Source organism: Oryctolagus cuniculus, chromosome 7, assembly GCF_051225735.1.
Source record: "Oryctolagus cuniculus isolate XC-2025 breed Fujian yellow rabbit chromosome 7, ASM5122573v1, whole genome shotgun sequence".
Classification (NCBI taxonomy): Eukaryota; Metazoa; Chordata; class Mammalia; order Lagomorpha; family Leporidae; genus Oryctolagus; species Oryctolagus cuniculus.
Window position 1 is genome coordinate 162267440 of NC_142873.1, and position 26756 is coordinate 162294195.

Consider the following 26756-nt stretch of genomic DNA (forward strand, 5'->3'; position numbering starts at 1 on the left):
GCCGGCCTCAGGCTCCGCCCGTCCCTTCTGTGCCGGCCTCAGGCTCCCTCTGCCCGTCCCGTCTGTGCCGGCCTCAGGCCTCCGGCTCTGTCTCTGTTGCAGGGCGGCGGCACCCTGGAGGTCCGGGAGCGGCGTCTGCACGTGGGGGTGCACAACGGCCTGGGCTTTGTGCAGAGGCCTCAGGTGGTGGTGCTGGTGCCCGCGATGGACGTGGCCTTGACACGCTCCGCCAGCTTCAGCAGGAAGCTCAGCTCCTCCTCCAAGAGCAGGTATTGCCCGGCCCCAGGTTCCGGGGCCAGCCCTGCCGAGTTAAGGGGGTGGGCGTGCGTGAGGCTTCACCGTGAAGGGAGGGGCGTGTCAGCTGTGGGAGGTGGGTTTTGGAATTTGCATATTGGATGCCTCCAGCTGTGGCTGCTGGGGGGGTGTGGCGCCTGGCAGCTGTGTCCTGGGGTCTTTCCCACTGTGGGGTTGTGCCTCTGTCTCCTCCCACGCAGAGGGCAGGGGGCTGCTCCCCACAGCCCCTCCCTGTCCTCCCGGTGCTTCACGGAGGCTTGGCCACGGTTCCCTGCAGGCTTCCTGGAGGCTTGGCCAGGTTCCCTGCTGGGGTTGCGGGCGTGTGTGCCCTGCAGGCAAGGCTTGGCAGTCTGGGAAAGGCATTGATTGTGACGTCCATAATGGAAGCTCAGGGCTGGGTGCCTGGTGCAGCGGCTGGGGTGCTGCTGGGTGCTGCTTGGGTGCCCGCATCCCGCGCTGGGTGCTCAGCCTGGAAGGCAGCGGTGGTGGCTCCAGCGCGTGGGTCCCTGGTGGAGTTCTGGGCTCCTGGCTTCAGCTGTTGCCGGGACAGTGGAGGGGGAATCTCTGGCTCTCCACCCTTCAAGTACATAAATAAAAGTTTTCTAAAGCTCTGGTTCAGGGAATCGCTTTGGAGGCTGAGCCTTGTGGAAGAGTTCTCTTGCCTGGTGGGCTTGTGCCTGGGCAGTCCCCTGGGGTCCCACGGTGCCTGGAGCACCCTGGGTGGAGGGGGGCCCAGGACAGGGCGGAGCCACCGCTGTGACCTCCCCCGCTGTTTCTGACCCAGCTCTGGAAGCCAAGCTCTGGTTCTGAGGAGCCGCCTCCGCCTGCCCGAGATGGTCCATCAGCCGGCGTTCGTGGTCATCTTCCAGCTGGAGTACGTGTTTCACAGTCCCACAGGAGCAGACGGCGTGGTGAGGACCTGATCCCCTAGGCGGAGCGGGCGGGACGGGCTCTGCGCCTAGTGCACGTGGCTGGCCTTGGCGTTCTCCCGTCGAAGGCCCTGTCTGGTCAGCCTGGAAGGAGGCCTGGAGCGCGGTTGCTCCCCTGTCACCATTCTCCCTCTGTATGGTAATGGCGCAGTCTGCTGGCCGAGGGTCGCAGGTAGTCGAATAAATTTCACGGGTCGTGATGGCATTAATTAGTAATTATCAAGTCGACAGCCATCGGAGAAACGAGGCTGTTCTAAGGTGTCTTTCGCGTGGTGTTTAGTGCGGTAGAACTTGAGCCTGCACTGGCAGTCTGTGCTTTGCACGGTGCACCGTGTGTGCGTGTGCCTTTGTTATGTGAAGAGCAGGAGCGGGAGAGTCGGCTGGAGCAACTCCACGCGTGAGCGCCACTCATCGCCGATGCAGCTCTGATCATCCCCCATCAGGCTGTTCTTAAGATCCAGGTTTCTGTTTGAAAAAGGCCATATCATTGTAACAAATCAGTTGCAAAGTGAGGCAGGGCTGGCCGGTGTCCCCCGTGGGGGTGGGGTCTGAGCAGTGCTGGGCAGCTCCCGTAAGCAGAAGGGCAGGCCCAGGGCCGCCGGCGCCGTGGCAGGGAGGGGAGGTGCCGGAGCACGGCCGCCTTGTGCCTCGCCTCCTGGCTGTGTCTCCCCCAGGGTCACAGTTCCCAGCTGTGCCTCTCCCTGGAGCAGGTGACTAGCCCTGGATGAGTGGGCCTGGGGCCTCCTGGGGTGGGGCGGCGATCACCGGGGGGTGGAGTTGGTGGGCCTCTGGGCGGGCCGTGCTACTTCTGATGGTGGGTGGCAGCGCCAGCCTGGGGGTCACGGGGGACCAGTCCAGGGCACGGCGGGGGCTACCTGTTGTGCTGCCCCCAGCACCGTGGATCGTAGCTTAGGTGCAGCCCCAGGGGGTGTCTGCCGCAGCCGAGATGGCCCGCGGGACACACTCTGCTGTCGCTGTCACTCTTCCCCCAGAGCCCAGCCTGTGGCCCGCGGCTTCGCGCCACGGCTGCCCGGTGCTCGGATGCGGCTGTGACGGCTCATCGGCCCTCTCTGTCCTGGAGGTGGTTGGACGGGGGTACTGGATTCCGTTTCACTGTCATCAAGTGTTCTGTCTCGGTGTAATCTGGACGGGAGTGTTCCCGGGTGTGAAATGGTTTTCCACACCAATGACTCGCTGTGTGGAACGCTGAGAGCGGCACACGCGCTAACGGGGAGGCTGAACCCAGCGTTCCCAGCGGGCACAGATCTGAGTCGAGGAAAACAAAGGCCCTGGTGCCAGCCCGGTCCTCGCTGCTTCCCCGGGGGTCGGAGTGAGTGACCGCGGGGACTTCATCCCTGCCCCGGCCGTGGGGGCAGCAGCCTGGGGAAGCCTGTCTTTGGTTGAGATGAGGCCTTTGCAAGCTCTGTGCCATCGGGCGGCGCTTCCTTCCTCCTGTCTTTGGAGGAGGCTGTCTAGTGGGAATTCAAGCATGAGCAGAAACAGACAAGATGTTCAAGTGCACACAGGAAGCCTCAGCGGTCACCTTCATGGGTCACCGCCTTCGCGGATGCTCCCCCCACAACCCCTTCTGAAGTGTTATTATGTAAAAGACATTTATTGGAAAGATAGATAGATATCTCGTCCGTGTGCTGCTTTACTCCCCAGATGGCTGCAATGGCCGGGGCTGGGCCAGGCCAGAACTGGGAGCCAGAAGCTCCATCTGGGTCTCCCACATGGGTCGCAGGGGCCCAAGCACTTGGGTCGTCTTCCACTGCTTCCCCAGGGGTGTCAGCAGGGGGCTGGGGTGGAAGTGGAGCAGCCAGGACTGAACCGGTGCTCTGGTGTGGGATGCCAGTGTCCCAGGCAGCAGCTTAGCCCACCGCCCACAATACTGGTCCCTTTTGAGTTGTTTTGAGGGAAATAATTTTAGTTCATTTGTGAACATCTGTATGTCTTTATTTCAAAATTTTAAAAAAGATTTACTTATTTACTTTGAAAGTCAGAGTTACAGGAGAGGGGGAGACCAAGAGATCTTCCATCCGTTGGTTCACTTCCCAAATGGCTGCAACAGTTACAACTGAGCCAGGCCGAAGCCAGGAGCCAGGAGCTTCCTCCAGGTCTCCCACGTGGGTGCAGGGGCCCAGGCACTTGGGCCGTCTTCCACTGCTTTCTTAGGCTGTCAGCAGGGAGCTGGGCCAGAAACAGCGACCGGCATGTGAACGCGTGCCCACATGGGGTGCTGGCTTTACCTGGAATGCCACAGCGCCGGCCCGGGATGCCGGCTTTGCCCGCTAAGCCACAGCGCTGTCCCTCCCCACCCCCCCAGGATGGAAATGAGAAACGCAGTAACAGCAGGGAGGAGCGGATAATGGAGCCTGGGCACCTGCGCCCTCCGCAGATCTGCCTGCTCAGGGCTGCACTGAGAGAGCTTCCTAGAGTCTCGCCTGCACTGGGCGTGGTTCACTGGGTGTCACCAAAGTGCAGGGACTCAGCGCATCACCCCAAAGCTGGAGATGACTGTCCTGCGGTGACTCAGCAATGAGTAGAAGGGGGCCGCGCCCTCTCCTCTGGGAGGTGGCCCCCGAGCCAGGTCCGTGTACGCGAGTCCTGGAGTGGCCCCCAAGGTTCTGTGTACACCATCCACTTTTAAATGGGGGTGCCCAGATCGGGGACAAATACAGAGAATACAGCAGAAAGTCAGACCCAATACCCCGCCCCCTGAGTCTGCGTGGGGTCTGAGGACGGTTCTGCTGCGTCTCCTGTGTGGTTAATTTGTTAGCCGGAGCGGCTGCTGTCTTCCCGTCCTGGAGGAGGGCAGGACAAGTGTGCAGCCCTTGGGGGTCTGCAGGTGGGAGCAGTCCTGGCGTGGTGGTCATGTGACAGACAGGCCGACCCCCCCAGAAGTCGCTGAGAGGTCATAGTGGACACAGGAGCTCTGTCTGTCAGCGGTCTCTAGACAAGTCCGTCTAGCACATCTGAGCCTGTGCTGTCCGCGAGGTGCTGGTCTGGGTGCCCAGGCACGGCGGCGCCGCATCTGCGGGCTGTTCTGTGCGTGGAGCCTGAGACACGCTGGTCTGGCGTGTGCTGAAGGTGGATGAACACAGCCTGACACACGGGACTGGGGGGTCTTGAGGGTTTCCGTGAGGTCCCTTGGGTCGCAGGAGTGTCCGTGTGCAGCCCCCACACAGGAGGCCCTCTGTGTGCACTGCTGCCCTTCGGGAGGGGCCCGAGCACTGGGCCATCCTCTGCCGCTTTCCCAGGCGCATCCGCAGGGAGTGGGATCCAAGTGCAGCGGCCGGGACTCAAACCAGCGCCCGTACGGGATGCCGGCGCCGCAGGCGGTAGCTTTACCCACAATGCCATGGTGCTGGCCCCTTTAGGTCTTCTTTATATTCTTTGCTGTCATAGTTCGGGCCCTAAATGGGAACGATTCAGTGAATTCTGGGCTTTTGTTTCTTTACAGTCTGTGTGAACTGAACCTCACCAGGGCTCCACAAACAGCATGAAAACTTGGCTGTTTTGTTTTATTTTACTTTTGACCCTGAAATGCACATCTGTTTTACAGGAGGTGAGGTCCTTTTTTTTTTTTTTTTCTTTAGTGACTTGTTTTCCTAAAACACGTACGGTCGTTTCATCCATAAAAAGCATCAGATTTGCGGCCAGCTTCCCATTGGTAGACTGGAGCCTGCCCTGCAGCTGGGTGGGCAGGGAGGAAGCAGGCAGCCCGGTGCTGGGGACCCTGGCCGCCCCCACTCTGTGCTTGCACTGCCAGGGTGTCCCCGCCCACCCCGAGATGGATACGTGCGCCGTGTCCTGGCCCGGGATCTGAAACACGGCCACGGTGAGCAGTCAGCCTGGCCCCGGCTGAAGGGACGGACCGCGGTCCGGTTCCGACGGCGTGGGGGTGACTTCTGTGCTAGGTGCTGGCTCTGGCCTTGTTCCCTGTGTGGGTATAAAGGTGCAGCTTCATCCAGCCACAAGCAGTTTGGAAGAGGCTGGCTTGGTTGAAAAGATGGTTTCTCTTCTGTATTCGGGTCTGCTCTCACATGAACTTGGCTGTGGTTTAACCCAGTGGCCTGCAGAGCCACACGTGGGCGTCAGGATCCCAGCCAGAGCCCTTTTGTGTGTGTGCACGCGTGTGGGGAGTCGTGTCTGGGCAGTGACAGTGGCACGGCTGCTCCCTGAATCCAGACAGATACGCAGGGTCTTTTGGGACCCTGGTCACCGGAGGAGCCCTGTTGTTCTCAGCTCCGGCGCAGCTCGGTCAGCAGGGCCCTTGGCATCTCCTTCCTGGTGGACAATGCTCTCCACCCGTTCCAGGCAGGGCCTGGGCCTCTGTCGCTCACCAAGGGGGGAGACCCCTCCCTCCCGGGCTCCGTCCCCACCACTGTGGTCACCGCCATAGTTGTGATGGCCGCCTGGGCTTGTGCGCTTGGGCAGTGGGAAGGAGGTTGGTCTAGGGTGCCCTTGGTTCCCTCCTCGGTGCCAGGGAGCCACAGGCTGCTGCCAGGGCCGGGGAGGAGCCCCCCCGTCTCGCTCACGCTGAGGGGTCTGCGTTGTTCAGGAAGACAGTGCTGGGGGTGGAGCTGCTCAGGCCGGCGTGCTGCTTCCCGGGGCTCTCAGGCTCCCGGAGCGGAAGGGCCTCTCCCTGGGCTCCCGGGGTGACCCTGAGGGCCTCTGAACGAGCTTCAGCCTTCCCAGTGGTGCGCATATCAGGGTGTTGAAGTTCGAGGAAAATGGAGTTGGAAGATAAGTGTGTTCACTGATTTTTAAAAATGTTTGTGTATTTTCATTACTGGAAAGAGAGTGAGAGCAGGAGTCAGGAGTAGGCGGGGGGGGGGGGGGCTTTGGTGTGCACGTTGACTCCCCAAACGGCTGCAATGGCCGGGCCTCCCACGCAGGTGGCAGGGACCCAGCACTTGGGCCATCACCTGCTGCATCCCAGGGTGTGCGTTAGCAGGAAGCTGGTTTGGAAGCGGACGAGCTGGGGCTTGAACTGGTTTTCTGACAGGGGATGCACCCGTCCCAAGGGGCAGCCTAAGTCGTTGTACCACAAAACTTGCCCTGGTAAGTTCATTTTGGTGCCAAAACATTTTGACATCCCTGCATGCAAGGGGTCTTCAAAAAGTCAATGGAGGGCCGGCGCCGTGGCATAGTGGGCTAAGCCAATGCCTGTGGCGTCGGCATCCCATAGAAGCGCCAGTTCAAGTCCCAGCTGCTCCTCTTCCGATCCAGTTCTCAGCTATGGCCTGGGAAAACAGTGGAGGATGGCCCAAGTGCCTGGGCCCCTGCACCCAATGGGAGACCTGGAAGAAGCTCCTGGCTCCTGGCTTTGGATCAGCCTGGCTCCGGCCGTCGTGGCCATTTGGAGAGCGAACCAGCGGATGGCAGACCTCTCTCAGCTGTTTTTGCAGGGCGTCCTTTCAGAGCCGGCCCTCGGAGGTGCGCCTGGGGGGCACAGCTCAGGCCTCGCTGGCCGGCAGCACGGGGTTCAGTGGCCGGCAAGGACCGGAGCCGAGCTTGCTTCCCGCTTCTTGTGAACACGGGCAAGGAGGTGGAAACTGCTTGGGTCTGCGTTTGTGACAGGGACTTTGTTTGAGTGCGGCTGCTGGACCGGGGTTCCGAGCGTCCGCGTCCCCACATTGGACGTGCGGAGGTGACATCTGGCCGGGTGACCTCCCAGTGCCACGTGAAGGCGCATGTTAGGCTGAAGAACATGCGAGCCCTGGACCCAGTGTACCCCGGGTGCTGGACCCTGTGTACCCAGGGTGCTGGACCCAGTGTACCCAGGGTGCTGGACCCAGTGTACCCCGGGTGCTGGACCCAGTGTACCCCGGGTGCTGGACCCAGTGTACCCCGGGTGCTGTCCTCGATGCTTTCCTGGTGGGCTTGAGGGGACGGTGGCACAGCATGGGGGCTGCACGGACCCGCAGAGAGATCCTTGTGGGTCAGGGGGGTCAGGAACAGAAGGGGGAAGCCGTCGCTGCCTTGGGCCAGAAGAGGGGCCATGTGTGGTGGGAGGGAGGTCCTGGTGAGGTGGGGGGGTCCCAGAGGGAGCGCATGGGCCCCAGGGGTGCTGTGGACTCCTCCTGCCTCCTTCCTCTCTCTCCTTCAGCCCCTGGGCTGTGTCCAGTGTTAGGTATGACAGTGCTGTCACCCCAACCCCGGTCTGGGTGGCAACCCCGCCCCGCCCATCCCGCCCGGCTGCCCCCCACCCTCCCCTCCCCCTCCCTTCCCCCTCCCCTCCCCTCCCTCCCCTCCCTCCCCCCTCCCTCCCTCCCCCCTCCCTCCCTCCCTCCCCCTCCCCCTCCCCCTCCCCTCCCCTCCCCTCCCCCTCCCCCTCCCCCTGGCATTGTGGTAACAGACGCCACCGTGCTTTGTTTGACTTCCAGGCGGCTTCAGTGACCTCCTTGTCCAGCCTGGCCTGCATGCACATGGTCCGCTGGGCTGTCTGGAGCCCCCCGCAGGAGGCCGGGGCCGGGCGGGTGACCCTGCCTCTGCACGGCGGCATCCGACCCAACCCCTCCCACTGTCTGGTCTATAAGGTCCCCTCGGCCAGCATGAGCTCTGAAGAGGTAAGTGGCCGCGCGCGTTGCCCGTGTGGGTCTCCCCGGCGCGCTCCCCGCGGGTTCGTGCGTTTTCAGGCGGCAGGCACGCGTGCAGACGTCTGGTGAAGAGGGCTGTTTCTTGTCGTGGGGACGCCCTGGCCGGGGCACACACGAGTGCCTGCTCACGGTCAGTGTGACGTCAGTGAGGTCTGTGGCAGCCCTGCCCACCCGGGGGTCTCTGGAGGTGATGGGCTAGACCGCGAGGGTCCTGTTGCCCGCTCGGCGACTGTGCAGGCTGGGCCTCGGTGGGTCTGCCGCTGGTTTCTTAGGAAGGCGTGCGCCTGGCAGTCTGGCTGCCAGCTCGGTGGCCCCTGTGCCTCATCACTCTTTCCGCCTTGCTCTCTGCTGAGTACCGAGCCGGGGAGCAGATGGCCTCGGGGTTACCAGGTGATTGTAAGACGAGACAGTCTCTGAGCCCCAGTATGGAAGGCACGGAACGTGGAGCAGGGGTGTATGTGTGTGTGTGTGTGTGTGAGTATGGAAGACACAGAATGTGGAGCAGGTGTGTGTGTGTGTGAGTATGGAAGGCACAGAATGTGGAGCAGGGGTGTGTGTGTGTGTGTGTGTGTGTGAGTATGGAAGGCACAGAATGTGGAGCAGGGGTGTGTGTGTGTGTGTGTGTGTGTGAGTATGGAAAGCACAGAATGTGGAGCAGGGGTGTGTGTGTGTGTGTGGAAGGCACAGAATGTGGAGCAGGGGTGTGTGTGTGTGTGTGTGTGTGTGTGAGTATGGAAAGCACAGAATGTGGAGCAGGGGTGTATGTGTGTGTGTGTGTGAGTATGGAAGGCACAGAACGTGGAGCAGGGGTGTGTGTGTGTGTGTGTGTGGAAGGCACAGAACGTGGAGCAGGGGTGTGTGTGTGTGTGTGTGTGAGAGAGAGAGAGGGCGGGCGCTCACCCCGGCCTTGCAGGGCCGTCCACTGTGGCCTGGCCGCGGGGTTTCCGGCTGCCTGTTTCACGGTGCGCGCGGGAGCCTTTTGGGGACTGTGCCGACCGCACCTGCTGTTTCCGCGTGTGGCTTCTGTGCTGACTCCAGCGACGAATGGTTGTTACTTACGGTTTGGATGATGCTTTGGGGACCCGAGTGAGGGAGCGGCTGATTGTGCAGCTTTTCCTGTCACGAGAAACGCCTCTCATTACCGGACCGTGTCTTGCTGCATTCCCACAAGGTCTGGTTGGAGCCCTTGTCACAAAACTGCCGTCCCTCTCCGGAGCCGTTACCGTTCTTTCTCCTCCTCCCTCCCCTGGGGTCTGTATTGCTATAAATAAATCTTCATTGACTTTCCAGCTAGTGGTGCCAGCACCACACGCAGACACCCCCTCCCCCTCACTCCCGTAGCCCCAGCTGTCTGCAGACGTTGTCGGCCGTCTCTCAAAGGAGCAGAATCGCCCCTGGTGGAGGGCCATGCGCTAAGTACACATAATTAACTAAACCGGCCATGAACTTGACCTGCTGTCCTGCACCAAACAGGCACTGCTCCTCTGCTTGTCGGGTGTGTTTTCTGCAATGGTTCTAGCGCCCAGCACGTCAGGCCTGTTGGGAACCTAGGCGTGCCCTCGTCTGCCCCAAACCAGTTAGGTCTGTATCCCGTTCATTCACCCAGCGGTTCTTACCGAGTTCCTCCTTTATGCTAGGAATTCCCCTGGTCCCTGGAACTTAAAGTTGAGCGGGAAGACTGGCAGACGCAAATCAAAGAAAAATGTAACTACCCCTTCATTTTTGACCAGGGCGACTTTATTTATTTATTTATTTATTTAAGATTGATTTATTTATTTGAAAGGCAGCGTTACAGAGAAGCAGAGGCAGAGAGTCAGAGATCCTCCATTCGCTGGTTCACTCCCCAGATGGATCAGCAATGGCCGGAGCTGGGCTGATCCGAAGCCAGGAGCCAGGAGCTTCTTCCAGGTCTCCCACGCGGGTGCAGGGGCCCAAGGACTTGGACCATCTTCCACTGCTTTCCCAGGCCATAGCAGAGAGCTGGATTGGAAGTGGAGCAGCCGGGACTTGAACCGGTGCCCATGTGAGATGCCAGTGCTGTAGGTGGCACCTTTACCCGCTACGCCGCAGCGCAGTGCCCTGACCCAGGTAGATCTTAGTGTTTGTGTTGTAGTTATTTCCCTGTTGCTTTCTGTGAAACGAAGTCACATATTTTGATTATGCTTTCTTTCTTAAGCACTTCCTTCTTTTCCCCCTTGAGTGAATAATTGTTCTTCACACTTGATCTTAGCCAAAAGGCCGAGAAGCGATATAATTGTTCTTTTTAAAAAGGATTTCTGTCTCCAGAGGCAGCGGCTTTCAAGTCTCAGCTGTGGTGTCTGGAATTTGCCTTGTTTTCTAGTTCCTGCTGCTCTTTGCCGGCTGATGCACTGTGGGTGTCCTGTGCCCACTCCCCGCGGTGAAGGCTGAGGCCTGCGGCCTGCGGTGGGCGGCACAGAGAACCCGGCAGGACCGGGGTGGGGCCCGGAGGGAGGAGCCTGGGACTCAGCGCTGGAAAGTTGTTTACAAGCCCTGGGCTCACCCCCAGGCCACAGGGTGTAGATCTGAATGCCCGTGTTGGGGTAGTCCCGGAGGTGCCCACTGGGTGGCGCCCAGGAGAGCCCTGAAGAGCCCTGCCCAGGCCCTGGAGACACAGCCTGTCGGGCCAGCGGGGCTGGAGGGGAGCTGGGGGGGGGGCCGGAGGGGGCCGGCGGGGGCTGGCGGGGCCGACGGGGGCCGACGGGGGCCGGCGGGGGCTGGCGGGGCCGGCGGGGGCTGGCGGGGGCCGACGGGGGCCGGCGGGGGCCGGCGGGGGCCGGCTGCACGCAGCAGGTGCTCTGTGTGGGTCTAAGTGGGACTCAGGCCCCTCATGTGACATTCGAACGCTGTGCTATGTCTGAAATCAGCAGGCAAGGGGCTTGGGCCCTTAGCAGGGCCGGCGCTGACTGCGCAGGTGCTGCGGTTCCCACTTGGGGCCTGAAGCTGCCGTCCTCAGGGGCTCTGGCGAGCAGGGCAAGGGGGAGAGAAAGTCTTGGTGGAGACAGGAGATGTACCTAAGAATCACGTGGAAATCTGAAAGTTTTTAATTTAAATATTTTATTGATTTGTGTGTAAGTATGAGCCAGAAAGGATGAGAGCTAGCACGCCAGGGAGGAGAGCCCCCCACCTGTGGCCCATTCCCCATTGTGGGCCAGGCCAAAGCTGGGAGCCAGGGGCCCCTCCGATCTCCCGTGTGGGTGGCAGGGACCGACTGCCCGCTGCTTTCCTCCCGAGTGCTCGTGAGCAGGGAGCTGCGGTCGGGACCCGAGCTGGGGCCTGAACTCCGGCACCCGGCTGTGGTGCTGGCATCTCAGGCAGAGTGCTACCCCTGTGCCAGTGCCGCCCCCCGAGACGCGCATTTTAACCTGAAAAACCAGATGACCAAGTTAGGGCATTCGCCAGACGGTCTCCATAGCAGAGTGGAGGTGAGACACGAGCCAGCGAAGCTGAGGACCAAGCAGAGTTCACGCAGCTGACGGCGGAGAGCAGCGGGGTCGCGGGTCAGCGCACAGGGGCTCAGGCTGAGCTCGGGCAGCACCAGCGCCCGCGCCAGCCGGGTCCCCGTGGAGGACAAGGAACGCATGAGGGAGAAGACGACAAATAGTGGCTGAAAGTTTTCCTGATTGGTCGAAAGGCAGACCTTCACCTCCAGTCAGTGGACACAGAAATAAGGGCAGAGTCCACGCCCAGTGACGCCGGCAGCAAACTGCCGGAAACTCAGTACCTTGAAACAGCCGTAGAAAATGATGCATTGCCGGAGAGAAATAGTAAGATCCTAAAAAGATGTACGCGTGTGGAAGGCAGTGGCACAGAGAGGAGACGCGGTGTCGGGGGAGGAGCAAGGTCACCCCCCAGAGGCTGCCACAGGCGGGGCTGAAGCCAGGAACCAGGAACCACAGCGCCCGCTCCGGCAAAACGGAGGCTGAGGGGCTGTGGATTCCTCGCTCAGAGACCGTGGAGGCCGCAGGAGGGTGGAGCAGCATTTGTGGAAAGTGCTAACGGAAGCCGGAATTCTGTGTCCAGCAGAAGCCACACAGAGACGAAGCTGACGTAGCGGCAGTCTCCTGCGAGCTGGAGCCAAGAGAATTCACTGATGGCAGGCATTTCCCTTTCTTCTTCTTCTTTTTTTTTTTTTTTGTTTAAATATTTATTTAAAAGGCAGAGTTACAGAGAGAAGGAGGGAGAGAGAGAGATTGAGGTCTTCCATCTGCTGGTTCATTCCCCAAATGGCCACAACAGCCGGGGCTGGGCCTGTTGGAAGCCAGGAGCTTCCTCCAGGCGGCCCACATGGCTGCAGGGTCCCCAGCACGGGGGCCGTCCCACTGCCTTCCCAGGCCGTCAGCAGGGAGCTGGAGGGGAAGTGGGGCAGCCAGGGCGGGGCTGGCTCACACACGAGATGCCCAGGCGGCAGGCGGTGGCTGCACCACGACCACAGTGCTGGCCCCGCGACGTTTTCTGAGAGTAAGTGAAGGAATTCCCCAGACAGAGGGGACATGGTGCCCGGCAGGGGTCTGGAGCTCCAGCGGTGGGAGACCACAGAGGGGACACGGCGGAGCGTCCCCTCTGAGTTCTTCACGTGGGGTGGCCGAGGCGGCAGGGCGACCCCAATGACGAGAGAGTTCCAGCCTTGGTGAGTGCAGGGGGGCGGCAGCGAGGAAGGAGAGGTGAGGAGGGCTGCGGGTGAGGGTCTCTGTGAGTGCAGGGGAGGTGACAGCGAGGAAGAAGGGGTGAGGAGGGCTGTGGTGAGGGTCTCTGTGAGTGCAGGGGGGGCGGCAGCTAGGAAGGAGAGGTGAGGAGGGCTGCGGGTGAGGGTCTCTGTGAATGCAGGGGAGGTGGCAGCGAGGAAGGAGGGCTGCGGGTGAGAGTCTGTGAGTGCAGGGGAGGTGGCAGCAAGGAAGGAGGGGTGAGGAGGGCTGGGGGTGAGGGTCTCTGTGAGTGCAGGGGAGGCGGCAGCGAGGAAGGAGGGGTGAGGAGGGCTGGGGGTGAGGGTCTCTGAGTGCGGGGGAGACGGCAGCGAGGAAGGAGGGGTGAGGAGGGCTGTGGTGAGGGTCTCTGAGTGCAGGGGAGGTGGCAGCGAGGAAGGAGGGCTGCGGGTGAGAGTCTCTGTGAGTGCAGGGAAGGTGGCAGCAAGGAAGGAGGGGTGAGGAGGGCTGGGGTGAGGGTCTCTGAGTGCAGGGGAGGTGGCAGCGAGGAAGGAGGGGTGAGGAGGGGCTGTGGTGAGGGTCTCTGTGAGTGCGGGGGGGTGGCAGCGAGGAAGGAGGGGTGAGGAGGGCTGGGGGTGAGGGTCTCTGAGTGCAGGGGAGATGGCAGCGAGGAAGGAGGGGTGAGGAGGGCTGGGGGTGAGGGTCTCTGAGTGCAGGGGAGGTAGCAGCGAGGAAGGAGGGGTGAGGAGGGCTGAGGGTGAGGGTCTCTGAGTGCAGGGGAGGTGGCAGCGAGGAAGGAGGGGTGAGAAGGACTGCGGGTGAGGGTCTCTGTGAGTGCAGGGGGGGTGGCAGCGAGGAAGGAGGGGTGATAAGGACTGCGGGTGAGGGTCTCTGTGAGTGCGGGGGGGTGGCAGCGAGGAAGGAGGGGTGAGGAGGGCTGGGGTGAGGGTCTCTGTGAGTGCAGGTGAGGCGGCAGCGAGGAAGGAGGGGTGAGGAGGGCTGGGGTTAGGGTCTCTGTGAGTGCAGGGGGGGCAGCAACGAGGAAGGAGGGCTGGGGGTGAGGGTCCTTGTGAGTGCAGGGGAGGTGGCAGCGAGGAAGGGGGTGAGGAGGGCTGCGGGTGAGGGTCCTTGTGAGTGCAGGGGAGACGGCAGCGAGGAAGGAGGGGTGATAAGGACTGCGGGTGAGGGTCTCTGTGAGTGCGGGGGGTGGCAGCGAGGAAGGAGGGGTGAGGAGGGCTGCGGGTGAGGGTCTCTATGAGTGCAGGGGAGGTGGCAGCGAGGAAGGAGGGGTGAGAAGGGCTGGGGGTGAGGGTCTCTGTGAGTGCAGGGGAGGTGGCAGCGAGGGAGGGGTGAGGAGGGCTGCGGGTGAGGGTCTCTGTGAGTGCAGGGGAGACAGCGAGGAAGGAGGGGTGAGGAGGGCTGCGGGTGAGGGTCTCTATGAGTGCAGGGGAGGTGACAGCGAGGAAGGAGGGCTGCGGGTGAGGGTCTCTGTGAGCGCAGGGGAGGTGGCAGCGAGGAAGGAGGGGTAGGAGGGCTGCGGGTGAGGGTCTTCGTGTTCCACAGGAAGAGTTAATACGCATTCTGGGTAGATGCACAGGTACCTTGAGCCATAATAGCAGTCACTAAAAATAAGTCGCAAAGAGAGAGCCAAAAACCCACTAGACGGATAAAACGGAATAACTCAAAAGCAGGCAAAATAATAATTCAGAAGGAGGTTTGGGAAGCAGGTACAGAAAAAGCCAGCGGAAGAAGCAGTACTGACGTGGCCGTCCTGACTCCAGACACACCGGCCGTGGCGCCCAGAGGGAGTGGTTGGCAGGACTGATCAGGGACGGAGAGCTCCAGGCTGTCTAAGGAGTGCGCGTCCAGCAGTGACACAGGCTCAGAGGACGGCAGGCCGTGGGGACACCGACGTGGGGACACCCGGAGCGCCCGTGTTAGCGACAGACAAGGTGGACTTCAGAGCCGAGGCGGCCTGCGGGGGCTCAGAGAGACGGGGCGTGGTTGGAGGGCTCAGTGCTGGAAGACGACAGACGACGCCCCAGACGCAGCTGCGTCGACCGCAGGGCTCCAGCCCAGGGAGCAAAACCTGGAGGAGCCGGAAGGGAAGTGGGTCCACTGTGCGGCCGGAGACCCCGGCTCTCCTCACCGTGTGCACGGTGGACCAGGCAGGTGGGAAGTCACCAGGCCATAGAAGAGTGGACAGCGTCATCAGCCGACTGGATCTGTGTGATGTGTGTAGAGAGAACTCTGTGCCTGCAACTGTGGACAGTGCTCAGTGCACCTGCAGTGCCCCCACCCCATGTAGAACAGCCGTGGACAGTGCTCAGTGCACCTGCAGCCCCCCAGGTAGGACAGCCGTGGACAGCGCTCAGTGCACCTGCAGCCCCCCAGGTAGAAGAGCCGTGGACAGTGCTCAGTGTACCTGCAGTGCCCCAGGTAGGACAGCCGTGGACAGCGCTCAGTGTACCTGCAGCCCCCCAGGTAGAACAGCCGTGGACAGCGCTCAGTGTACCTGCAGTGCCCCAGGTAGAAGAGCCGTGGACAGTGCTCAGTGTACCTGCAGTGCCCCAGGTAGGACAGCCGTGGACAGCGCTCAGTGTACCTGCAGCCCCCCAGGTAGAACAGCCGTGGACAGCGCTCAGTGTACCTGCAGTGCCCCAGGTAGAAGAGCCATGGACAGTGCTCAGTGTACCTGCAGTGCCCCAGGTAGAAGAGCCGTGGACAGTGCTCAGTGTACCTGCAGTGCCCCAGGTAGAAGAGCCGTGGACAGTGCTCAGTGTACCTGCAGTGCCCCAGGTAGGACAGCCGTGGACAGCGCTCAGTGCACCTGCAGCCCCCCCCCCCCCCCCCAGGTAGAACAGCCGTGGACAGTGCTCAGTGCACCTGCAGCACCCTCCCCCCCCAGGTGGACGTCAGCCTGGGTCACAGGAGAGTTCAGCCTCTTCAGAAGAACAGAAATTACACCAGGTGTGTTCTCTGATCCTAACGGAATTAAACCAGAAATCAACAACGAGGATGACATAAGTGTTTCCAAACACTCAGAAATTAGAACGTTTCTAAATAATCCACAAGTCAAAGAGGAAGCCTCAGGAGAAAACGAGACGTTGTGAAATGAGCAAAGTAGAGTGCGATACGTGAACGTCCGCTCTGACGGAAGTTTATGACGTTGGGGCAGCCGTGCGGCCTAGTGGGAGAGGCTGTCCGTTGGGAAACCCACGTCCCATGTCAGAGTACTTGGGTTCAGGTCTATGCCCTGCGCCTGACTCCAGCTTCCCACTGACGCAGGCCCTGGTGGGGGCAGAGGGTGGTGACTCAGTGGACCCCTCCCACCCCGAGGGAGGCCTGGACTGGGCTCCTGGCTCCTGGCTCGGCCTCGGCCAGCCCAGGCCAGTTAGGGGATTTGCAGAGGGAACCAGCAGATGGGAGCCTTTCTGTTTGTCTCTCTGCATCCATTTGTCTCTGTCTCAAATAAATGCATTTATAAATATAAATATTATATTTATAGCATAACATTAAACTTAGAAAAAAAAAGATCTTGAATCAGTTATCTAATCTTCTGCATCAAAAACAGAAGCATTTTTTTAGGAAACAGAGAAGCCAGCGAAACAGAGAACTGAGTCTTCGGAAAGATCAGTGAAGTCAGTCAACTCCGGCAAGGCTGAGAAGGAGGAAGGAAGACCCACTGTTCACGTGGGCAACGGGAGAGCCACTGCTGCGGACAGCGCAGGGGTTCCGAGGACACCAGGGAGTGCCGTGGGGTCAGATGGAACGGATGAGCTCCCAAGGGACCACTGGCTGCTGGAAGTCGCCCAGGGTGAAGGAAGCAACCTGCGTGGTCCTGTGACATTGGAGAGATCGAATTCAGCGTTCTCCTTTGAGATTTATTTATGTATTTGTTTGGGAGAGTGACAGAGAGGGAGGGAGAGGCAGAGGAAGAGATCTTCAGCCTACTGGTTCTTTCCCCAAATGTCTACAATGGCCAGGATTGAGCTGCGCCGGAGCCAGGAGCCTGGAACCCCATCTGGGTCTCCCACGCCGGTGGCAGGGACCCGAGTGCCTGGGTCATCTTCTGCTTCCCCAGGCAGCTGGGTCGGAAGCAGTGGAGTTGGGACTTTCGTTGGCCCTTTGCCGTGGGATGCTGGCGTCTCTGGGGGACGCTGGCGTCACTGGCCCTCTGCTGTGGGATGCTGGCCCTCTGCCATGGGATGCTGGCGTCACTGGCCCTCTGCTGTGGGATGCTGGCGTCGCTGGCCCTCTGCTATGGGACACTGGCGTTGCTGACCCTCTGCCGTGGGACGCTGGCGTCGCTGGCCCTCTGCCGTGGGACGCTGGCGCCACAGGTGGTAGCTTCACTTGTTGGGTCACAACACCTGCCCCAAATTCACGAGTTGAAAAACTTTTGAAAACAAGATATCTGGGCCTATTCAGTTTACAAACTGCGGAATATTTTCAGAATCTTTTCCAGAAAATAGAAGATACGGAAATAATTCCCAACTCATGTAACGAGGCCAGCATTACTCTGATAGGAAAACCAGAAAAAGACAGTAGCAGGAAAACAAAACTGCGGGGCTTTGTCCCTCACGAACGTAGATGAAAAATGCCCAAGTGGAATCCAACACTATGCAAAGATAATAATACATTATAACCACATGGGGGCCTGTTCCAGGAGCGCAAGTCTGTTTTCTATTCAAAAACCAATTTATATGATTCAGTTCAGTTACAGCCTAAAGAAGTAAAGCCATATGATCATAGCAGTTGATACAGAAAAGGCAGCTCACAAATTCAGCATCTGTTTCTGGTAAAACCTCTGAACAAGCTAGCGAGATGAGGAAGCTTCTTGAGCCTTCCCAGGATTATAGAATCCCGGGATGCGTCTGCCCCAAGACCAGGAACAAGGGAGAATGCCCACTCTCAGCACCTGATCCTGGTCAACACGGCGCTGGAAGTTCCGGCCAGTGCCGTGGGGTCCAGCAAGGGAGACACACACGGCACGGAGGAAGCAAACCGCCCTTAGTGTGGACAGCATGATTGTCTGTGTAGACGATCCCCAGGAACCACAGAGTAACTTCCGGAGTGAGGAGGTGACTCAGTGAGGTTGCTGGATGACACGGGGTGCGTGTGGCGAATTGCGTTTCTGCATACGAGCAGTGAGCGCTCAGAAAAGTGCAAAAAAAAAAAAAAGCCCCCTCAATGCAACAGCTCTGTGAAAGCTGGTAACCTTAGTGTGGAAACAGACCTGAATCCTGATGAGGCATCGCATCTGCGTGTATTGGAAGGCTCAGCAGGGTAAAGACGTCCTTCTCCCCAACGTTGATCTATGGATTGAACGTGAATCCAGTAGACATCTCGGCAGGGTGTTTTAACAGACGCAGACAAGCTGATTCTAAAGTTTACGTGGACGGGCAAGGGAATTAGAGTCGAAAACAGTTTTGAACAAAAACAGCAAAGTTGGAGGAGTCACCCTCCACCATTCAGGACTTCATGGAGAGCGGCGCTAATCAGTGTAGAATATTATTGGTAAAGGGATTGCACATAGACTTACGGGGCAGAGCGGGGAGTTTGGAAATAAATCAGAGCCTAGAAGTTTTTAATGGACATGCACATGGCATGTGGCCCCACTGGCCTACTCTTAGAGAAACGGGAACTCGCCCAGAAATCTGAAGACCCAGATGGACGCAGCCAGACGCTCTGGGACGGGTGAAGGGATGAGAAACGGCACAGCCACACGGCAGAACACCGTTCAGCAGTGAGCAGGGTGACCGAGGCTCGGCGTGCAGCGGCCTGCATGAATCTCGTCCGCGTTGTGTTGAGGGAAGGGAGCCAGCGTCCAGGTTGTGTCCGATATGATCCCACGTGTGACATTCTCACAAAGACCAAGCCACTGGGGCTGGCGCTGTGGCCTGGCGCCTAAAGCCACCACCTGCAGTGCTGGCATCTCAGATGGGTGCTGGTTTGAGACCCAGCTGCTCCACTTCCGATCCAGCTCTCTGCTGTCCTGGGAAAGCAGTAGAAGAAGGCCCAAGTGCTTGGGCCCTCGCACCTGCGTGGGAGACTTGGAGGAAGCTCCTGGCTCCTGGCTTCAGATCAGGTCAGCCCGGCTCCGGCCATTGCGGCCAACTGGGGAGTGAAGCAGCAGATGGAAGGCCTCTCTCTCTCTCTCTCTCTGCCTCTGTGTAACTTTGCCTTTCAAATAAATAAATTAAATTAAAAACAAAGACCAAGCCACCGTTGCAGACCACCATCAGGGTCGTTGGGTTAGGTGAAGCCGGGGGTGTTTGAAGGTGACGGAGCTGGTGCGCATCCTGACTGTGTGCTGGTCGTGTGAATCTGTGTAGAACCACGCACGGAGACAGAGCCGTTCTGTGCTTGATTAAGGAGCACAAGACGAGATACACTGGCTGTGATCTCTACTTGGGTCCGGGATTATGCGGCGATGATAGGATTTTCTGGGACTTCAGTGCCACAGCCCGTTGTTTTCTGTTCAGAAAACTTCGCTGCTGCTCCGAGCGCACACACGTTGTGTCGGGGCGGCCGTGAGTGACCGGAGAGTGCTGGAGGACTGGCCCCCACTGTGCCCTCTGATTGCAGGTGAAGCAGGTGGAGTCGGGAACCATCCAGTTCCAGTTCTCACTGAGCTCTGAAGAACTCCTGGACGCGCCCACGCAGTGCGCCAGCGGCCCCAAGGCAGAGCGCCCGTCCGCCAGGAGGCCGCCCACGGCCCCTTCAAGTGAGTATCCGCAGGGAGCCGACTTTGCAAGCCTGCAGCGTGGCTGCCATCTGTTCTCGAGGAGAGATACTTAGTCCAGCATAGTAACCGTCACGATTATGAGTAGCTGCCACAGACTGCTTTTTTTGGAATCAGTTGGGATTAACAGGTGTACCATTGGCTGGTGGCGTGGCGTGGCGTGGCCCAGCAGGTCAGCCCTTGTGCTGCAGCCGTGAGTCGGCCCAGTGCCTGACCCAGCCACGGTTCCCTGACCCAGCACCCGCGGGTGGCTCTGTGGGCGGCACCTGGGGGGTACGACCTCCCGTGGATGTCCTGCACGCCTGGGGCCCGAGAGCTGAGAGACTGGCCGAGAGTGGGGCTGCAGGGTGCTCTGTGTGTTGCCGTAGGCACCTCCCACTCCCCTTGGAGCGCTGGGGTCGGGAATGTGTGTCTCGCTGGCTGCCAGCAGGAGTGGCAGATGGGCCTGCACGTGTGTGGTTACGGAGCTGTAGCACGGGTGGGTCTCGCGCCTTCTGCTGCCGCCGGCACCCTGTGTCCAGGGCCTCTTAGCTGGGGACCCGTGGCCTGATGGGGGATCCCGTCAACAGGGAAGAGGGGGTGGAAGAGGGAGCGTTTGGGAAGTCCACCTGAGTGAGTGCCAGGCCTTGGCTCTGGGGATCTCGCCAGCCGAGAGTAAGTTCTGGAACCTGGTCCGTGACCCCCTCCTCTCTGCTGGTTCCTGGGGGGACCCCCACCCTCCTCTTGCCGGTGAGTTGGGTGTCCAGGAGGACCTGCTGCCTCTTCCCGGCTGCGGCGCCCGAGACCCGGTGGGAAGGTGCCGGAGCTGCTGTCTCAGAGCGATGTCCTTTGGGAGCCGAGGGCCCAGTGTATGGAGACTGACTGGCCTTGAGTGCATTTGACCAGCAGGGCACTGGTGTCGTTGGTCCAGAACTTGATCTGCTGACCTCCGTTTTCACGGTCTTGCAGAATTCTCTGCGATGCCCCCAAAGATTCGGCCACCAAAAGTTAGCACAGGTTGAGCACCTGTGACCCGAGGTGCTCCGGAATCAGCTCGCACAGTGTCGGGTGCTGGAGGGCTCGGGTTTCAGACGGGGGCGCTGACGTAGCGGCGGCCCCCGCCCGGGGCAGAGCACCTCTGTCCGCCGTCGCTCCTCCCACGGCCTCTCCCTCTGCCTTTCAGGCTCCCAGCTCTGTGCCTGCCAGGTGGGTCTCAGGGTTTCGTTCCCCACGTGTGCATTCGTAATCTGAGATGAGTGGTGCCCCAACGTGCAGCGCCCTGTACACGGGGTGGTGCTGGAGGGTGTGTACCACAGCGCCCCTGTACACGGGGGTGCAGGAGGGTGTGTACCACAGCGCCCTGTACTCGGGGGGTGCAGGAGGGTGTGTACCACAGCCCCCTGTACTCGGGGGGTGCAGGATGTCCACCACAGCCCCTGTATCGGGGGGGTGTGCAGGATGTCCACCACAGCCCCCTGTACTCGGGGGGGGGGTGCAGGATGTCCACCACAGCCCCCTGTACACGGGGGGAGGGTGCAGGATGTCCCCCACAGCCCCCTGTACACAGGGGGGTGCAGGATGTCCCCCACAGCGCCCTGTACTCGGGGGGGGGGTGCAGGATGTCCCCCACAGCCCCCTGTACTCGGGGGGGGGGTGCAGGATGTCACCACAGCGCCCTGTACTCGGGGGGTGCAGGATGTCCCCCACAGCGCCCTGTACTCGGGGGGTGCAGGATGTCCCCCACAGCCCCCTGTACTCGGGGGGTGCAGGATGTCACCCACAGCGCCCTGTACTCGGGGGGTGCAGGATGTCCCCCACAGCGCCCTGTACTCGGGGGGTGCAGGATGTCACCCACAGCCCCCTGTACTCGGGGGGTGCAGGATGTCACCCACAGCGCCCTGTACTCGGGGGGGGGTGCAGGATGTCCCCCACAGCCCCCTGTACTCGGGGGGGGGTGCAGGATGTCCCCCACAGCCCCTGTACTCGGGGGGTGCAGGATGTCCCCCACAGCGCCCTGTACTCGGGGGGGGGTGCAGGATGTCCCCCACAGCCCCCTGTACTCGGGGGGGGGTGCAGGATGTCCCCCACAGCCCCCTGTACTCGGGGGGGGGTGCAGGATGTCCCCCACAGCGCCCTGTACTCGGGGGGTGCAGGATGTCCCCCACAGAGCCCTGTACTCGGGGGGGGGTGCAGGATGTCCCCCATAGCACCCTGTACTCGGCGGGGGGGGGTGCAGGATGTCCCCCACAGCGCCCTGTACTCGGGGGGTGCAGGATGTCCCCCACAGCGCCCCTGTACACGGTGGGTGCAGGACTGTCCCCCACAGCCCCCTGTACTCGGGGGGTGCAGGATGTCCCCCACAGCCCCCTGTACTCGGGGGGGTGCAGGATGTCCACAGCCCCTGTACTCGGGGGGGGGGTGCAGGATGTCCCCCACAGCGCCCTGTACTCGGGGGGTGCAGGATGTCCCCCACAGACCCTGTACTCGGGGGGTGCAGGATGTCCCCCACAGCCCCCTGTACTCGGGGGGTGCAGGATGTCCCCCACAGCCCCCTGTACTCGGGGGGTGCAGGATGTCCACCACAGAGCCCTGTACTCGGGGGGGGGTGCAGGATGTCCCCCACAGCCCCTGTACTCGGGGGGTGCAGGATGTCACCACAACGCCCCTGTACACGGTGGGGGGTGCAGGATGTCACCACAGTGCCCCTGTACTCAGGTGGTGCTGCTCTGTCCACTGGAATGCCTCGCGGTGGCGGCTGGCGGGCCTGGACTTGCTGTCAGGGTCGGTCTTGTTGGACCCTGTGGGTTGCGTTGAGCCCTGGCCGTGCGGGTCACCGGCACCGAGCAGGGGGGAGTTTGCTTCCAGCCCTTTGGCTGCCCTGGGTCTCGCGTCTGTCGTCTCTGGCACAGGCTGCCACACTCCCGCGCGGTCACCACCGACCCTGAGCCACGTGGCTCTGGAAGGGCGGGCGATCGTGGCGTACGTTGGTTTCACGGCTAAATGGGAACACGGTGTGGTGCAGTTTCGATCGTGTTCCTGCAAGGGTGGGGTGGCCGTGTCTGGAAGCAGCAGCATAGGTAATCCCCGAGAGTGGACTTGTACAGCTAGCCTTAGGGAGGGTCTAATCACCTGCTCTGAAAGGGCTGTTTCGAGTGTTAAATCGCGGTACAGGCTGTGGCCCTGCAAACAAGCAGCCGCCATGTCCGGGTGCTCTGTGAGCTGACAGGGTCCCCCGGGGGCTTCCCCTGGGCTGGACCCGCCGAGGGTGTCGTCCGTGGGCCTGGGCTTCGCCTCCCTGGTTGCCGGCCTTTTCCTGAGGAGGCTGGAGGAGGTTTGAAACCAGCCTTCCCACGGCGTCACTTTCCCAGAATTGTTCTTTTTTTTTTTTTTTTTATAAGATAGATTTTTAAAAGATTTATTTATTTATTTTTTTCAATCAAGAAATTTTTACTGAACCCACACCAGCTACCAGTGTATCTTTTACGATGAGCAGTATAAAGAAGCGCTGCTTCAAATGTGTTACAGCCACGTGGGTGTAAGGTAGACGACAGGAGCTTCACCTGCCGCAAGTGAGCTGCTGGCGCGTTCCGGGGGGGGGGGGACGGGGGGGCGGAAGCAGAGTACACGCAGAGAGGGCGCACGGGTGCCGTCCTGTCCAGATCGACTAGGGGGTGTCCTCGATGAAGTGATGTAGTGTTTACCCCACGGAAGGTTGAGAGTCAGATTTGCAGAGGGAGAGACCTTGTATCTGCCGGTTCCCTCCCCAGATGGCTGCGTTGGCCAGGGCTGGGCCGTGCTGAAGCCAGCAGCCTCCTCCCGTCTCCCACACTCGGGCCATCCTCCGCTGCCTTTCCCAGGCCATTGGCAGGGAGTGGGACCAGAAGTGGCGCAGCCAGGACAGGAGAGGGCGCCCCGGTGGGATGCCGGTGTGGCGGCGGCAGCCTTATCCATGGCTCGGCGCTGGCGCCGAGTTGTGCTTTGAGTGTTGTTTTGCTTGGGGTTCCTGGGATCCCCAGGTTTAGTTCCCAACCCACCTGGAGCTGGCGCATTCTTTCCTCCGGTTACCCCTGCCCTTGCGACCTGCCAGGCGGTGAGGAGCTGTCTCACGGCCCACGGCGTTCTCCTCGCTTGGACTCACACTTGCCTGCTCCTCTGAGGTGTTTTTTTTTTAGCCTCCGTGTGGCTTACACAAGGCTGGAGGGCCTCCCCGTGGCAGGGCCAGCTTGGCCGCAGCCTTTGTTCCTTGGTGCAGGAGCAGTGCCCCGCCTGCCCCGGAGTGAGGGCGGGGCTGCCGTGAGCTGTCATCCACGCGCGGCACAGAGTTCCGTCCTCATCCACGCGCGGCACAAAGTTCCGTCCTCATCCACGCGTGGCACAGACGGGTTCCCGGTGGATCCAACAGCAGAGCTTTAGAAACTTCAGAATTAGGTTAGAGGAAGACGACGGGGGAGCTCCCCCAGATCCGCGAGAAATAGACAGCGAGAGGGACGCACGGGCCAGGACACAGAGAGGGAGCGGAGCAGGACGGGCGCACACGGCAAGAGGGTAGCAGGGGCCAGGGTACAGAGAGGGAGCGGAGCAGGATGGGCACACACAGCAAGAGGGATGCACGGGCTGGATACAGAGAGGGAGCGGAGCAGGATGGGTGCACACGGCAAGAGGGACGCACGGGCTGGATACAGAGAGGGAGCGGAGCAGGATGGGCGCACACGGCAAGAGGGGAGTAGGGGCCAAGGGTACAGAGAGGGAGCTGAGCGGGGACGGGAGCCGCCTGCAACGCGAGAGAAAGTGCTCACTCACTGCTGAGAGAAGCGCAGGGAGTGGGGAATCGGCGCGTTCTCTTGGCCGTCGCCGCGGTGTGAAGGTTGAGATGCCGTTGGAGGGAGAGCTGGCCCCTGCGGGCCTGCAGCCGCGTTGACAGTTCCCTGAGATCTGGAGAGGCCCCTGCAGCCCGGGAGTGGCCTTCCAGGCTCCTGATGCCAGGGACAGCTAACCCACAGGGACAGGGAGACTCGGCCCGGGCTGCCCATGACGAGGCTTGGAGCCTTCAGACGCACACAGCAGCTCGGCTCCCCAGCAGCCCGGGTGGACGGCTGGGGTTTGTTCTGCCGTCGCCGTGTCAGCTAAGTGAGCAGATAGATCTGCAGGCAGCGTTATGGCTGGAACTTCCCGGTGTGAGTCGCAAGATCTGCAGAGAAGCGCGCAGTGTGGCAGCGTCTGAGGAGCCTGCGCGCTGTTGAGGTGCACGTGTTTGCTGCGCGAGCTTCGCCAGCCGCCCAGTGCCGCCCGCCTCTCCTCAGTCTTCCCTGCTGTGAAGTGGGATGGATCAAAGGCCTGGGATGTCCAGCAGAACTTGAGGAACCTTGCACAGCCGTTGGAGGATGTTTTAATGACCTTGAGGTTAGGAGGCTTCCTCAGAGAAGAGGGGCAGGGCAGAGAGCCCGGGGAGGAGGCCCGGAAGCGTGGGAGGTCCTGCGAGAGGAGCGTGGGCAGCCTCAGCCTGGGAGACCCACAGAAGACGCCACCGCGAGACCCGACCAGCAAGGAGGAGCGTGGCCGCTCCTCCAAGCACGTCAGTGGACAGCACAGCGCAAAGTGGGCAGAGGCTGGGGTGTGAGGACTGGGGAGTGAGGCCGCGTCCCTCTGCTCGGCCCGGACGCGGAGCCAGGCCCAGCGGGGGCTCTCGGCTTCGGTGATGCCACGCTCGCCCTGCCGTCCCTGCCCCGCCGCCGGCCAGTGAGACAGTTCCACACCCCCACGGCTGCCCTGCTCTGCATGTCCTTGACGACCAGGCCCAGTGCTCCCTGGGCCCGGTGCTCCCTGGATTCGGTGCTCCCTGGGCCTGGTGCTCCCTGGGCCCGGTGCTCCCTGGGCCTGGTGCTCCCTGGGCCCGGTGCTCCCTGGGCCTGGTGCTCCCTGGATTCGGTGCTCCCTGGGCCTGGTGCTCCCTGGGCCCGGAAGCCCCGCCGGAGATGCTTCTGCCACGGGTGCGGGCGTCCGGAGGAACCGCAGGGCGTGTTGGGTCAGGTCGAGCTGGTCAGGCAGGCGTCCCCCTCCGTCTGTCTGTCCGCGGGTGCCTGTCCTTGTGGGGCTGACAGCTTGCGGTGGGAGATTAAAGGAGCCGAGTGTGGGGACAGGGACGGGGCGGGGCCTCTGCTCCTGCCCCGTCTTGCCGTGGACCTGCAGAGTCAGTGGAGAAACTGGGACGGTGGGCACGTGGCCTGCGGGGAGCTGTCCAGTGGCCCGTCTGGGTGTGGCTGGCTTGTGCGAGCGGGGTCCCTGAGGGCAGAGGTCGGTGACGCCGGGCTGCGCGCCTCTTCGCGGCGAGTCCCGGTGGCCTGTGTGGGGTGGCGGCGCCCCAGCAAAGCAGACCCTGATCTGCAGCTTGGCTTGTCTGTCCTAGCAGGAGGGAGCGCCCCTCCTTTTGCCGAGTGCCCTGGGAGTGAAGCGGCCGTCCTTCTCGCCGTCCCTCAGGCCGTCGGTCTGTGTATTTCTGCCTCCCTGGTGTTAGCTGTGAGGATACGTGTCCTGCAGAGCTGTGGGGACAAAGCTGTGTCTACAGTTCTGGTTTGCCTCTCATTCCTCGCACGGTGGAGGGAAGCGATGCCCCCGGCTCTGGTCAGGTCCTCGCAGACTGCGCCCGTCACCGGCCTCTGCATAGACTCGGCTCTCAGATCTACTTAGTTCTCGTGTTCTTTGTTTTTCCAATCTTGTTTGAGAGGCAGACCAAGGCAGCTGGGCAGACTTCTCACCTGGCTCACTCCCTGAATGCCCGCGGTGTCTGCGGCTGAGCCGGGCAGAAGCCAGGCGCCGAGAATCCCAGCCACATCTCCCAGCTGGGTGGCAGGGACCCAGCCGCCTGAGCCGGCGCCTGCTGCCCCCCGGGGTGTGCGTCAGCAGAGCCGTAGCCGGGACAGCGTGGAGCACAGACAGGTGTGTTAACCACTGGGCCGAATGCCCGCCCCTGTTCTGTGTGCCCAAGTTTCCAACTTCAGTTGCACCTGATGTCTGCTTTATGTTTTCACCGTCAGTAATTCCATCCTCTTGATGTCTTCAAGTTGCTGCAGAGGCTTCGCTGGTTTCCGATTCTTCTTGTTGCTGATAAGACACGCAGGGTCTGTAGTGTCGTCCACAAACGGCGTGGACCCGTTTCCTGCTGTGGTCCCAGTGCTCTGCCCCACACCATTGATTTCAGTTTTAATTTCCTGTTTTCCTAGAACTTGGAAGTATTTTAGAATGTATTGAATTCTTAAATTATTATTAAATTTATCAAATTCTTCCTGTCCTTTCTTTTTGAAAGTTACTGTATTTTATTAGAGAGAGAGAGAGGTTTATTTCCCAAATGCCTGTGATGGCGAGGGCCAGGCTGAGGCTGAGGCTGGGAGAGGGGACCTCGGTCCAGGTCTGCTGTGCGGTGGGGGGGAACCCCACCCTGCAGGAGGCTGGGGCTGGGAGCTGAAGGTGGGTGTGGGGCGGGGAGGGGGCGGGGGGGTCTCAGCTGCTGGGCCGTGCGCCCTCCCGCTGCCCTCTGCTGCTCCAG

The 26756-nt window shown here is 61.1% G+C and overlaps 1 protein-coding gene across 8 annotated transcripts in view; it reads left to right on the forward strand.

Annotated features, from left to right (window-relative positions):
• NPHP4 (nephrocystin 4) overlaps positions 1–26756 on the forward strand; it is a 116214-nt gene that overhangs the window by 37826 nt on the left and 51632 nt on the right. For all 8 annotated transcript variants that reach the window (XR_016211317.1, XR_016211318.1, XM_089301561.1 and 5 more), the window contains 4 exons: positions 103–269; positions 1079–1205; positions 7616–7798; positions 19081–19219. Coding sequence is in view for 6 of the 8 variants with exons in the window: in XM_089301561.1 (XP_089157687.1) it covers positions 103–269; positions 1079–1205; positions 7616–7798; positions 19081–19219 (616 nt within the window). In the remaining 2 variants the exon portion in view is untranslated. The remainder of the gene's footprint in view (positions 1–102; positions 270–1078; positions 1206–7615; positions 7799–19080; positions 19220–26756) is intronic.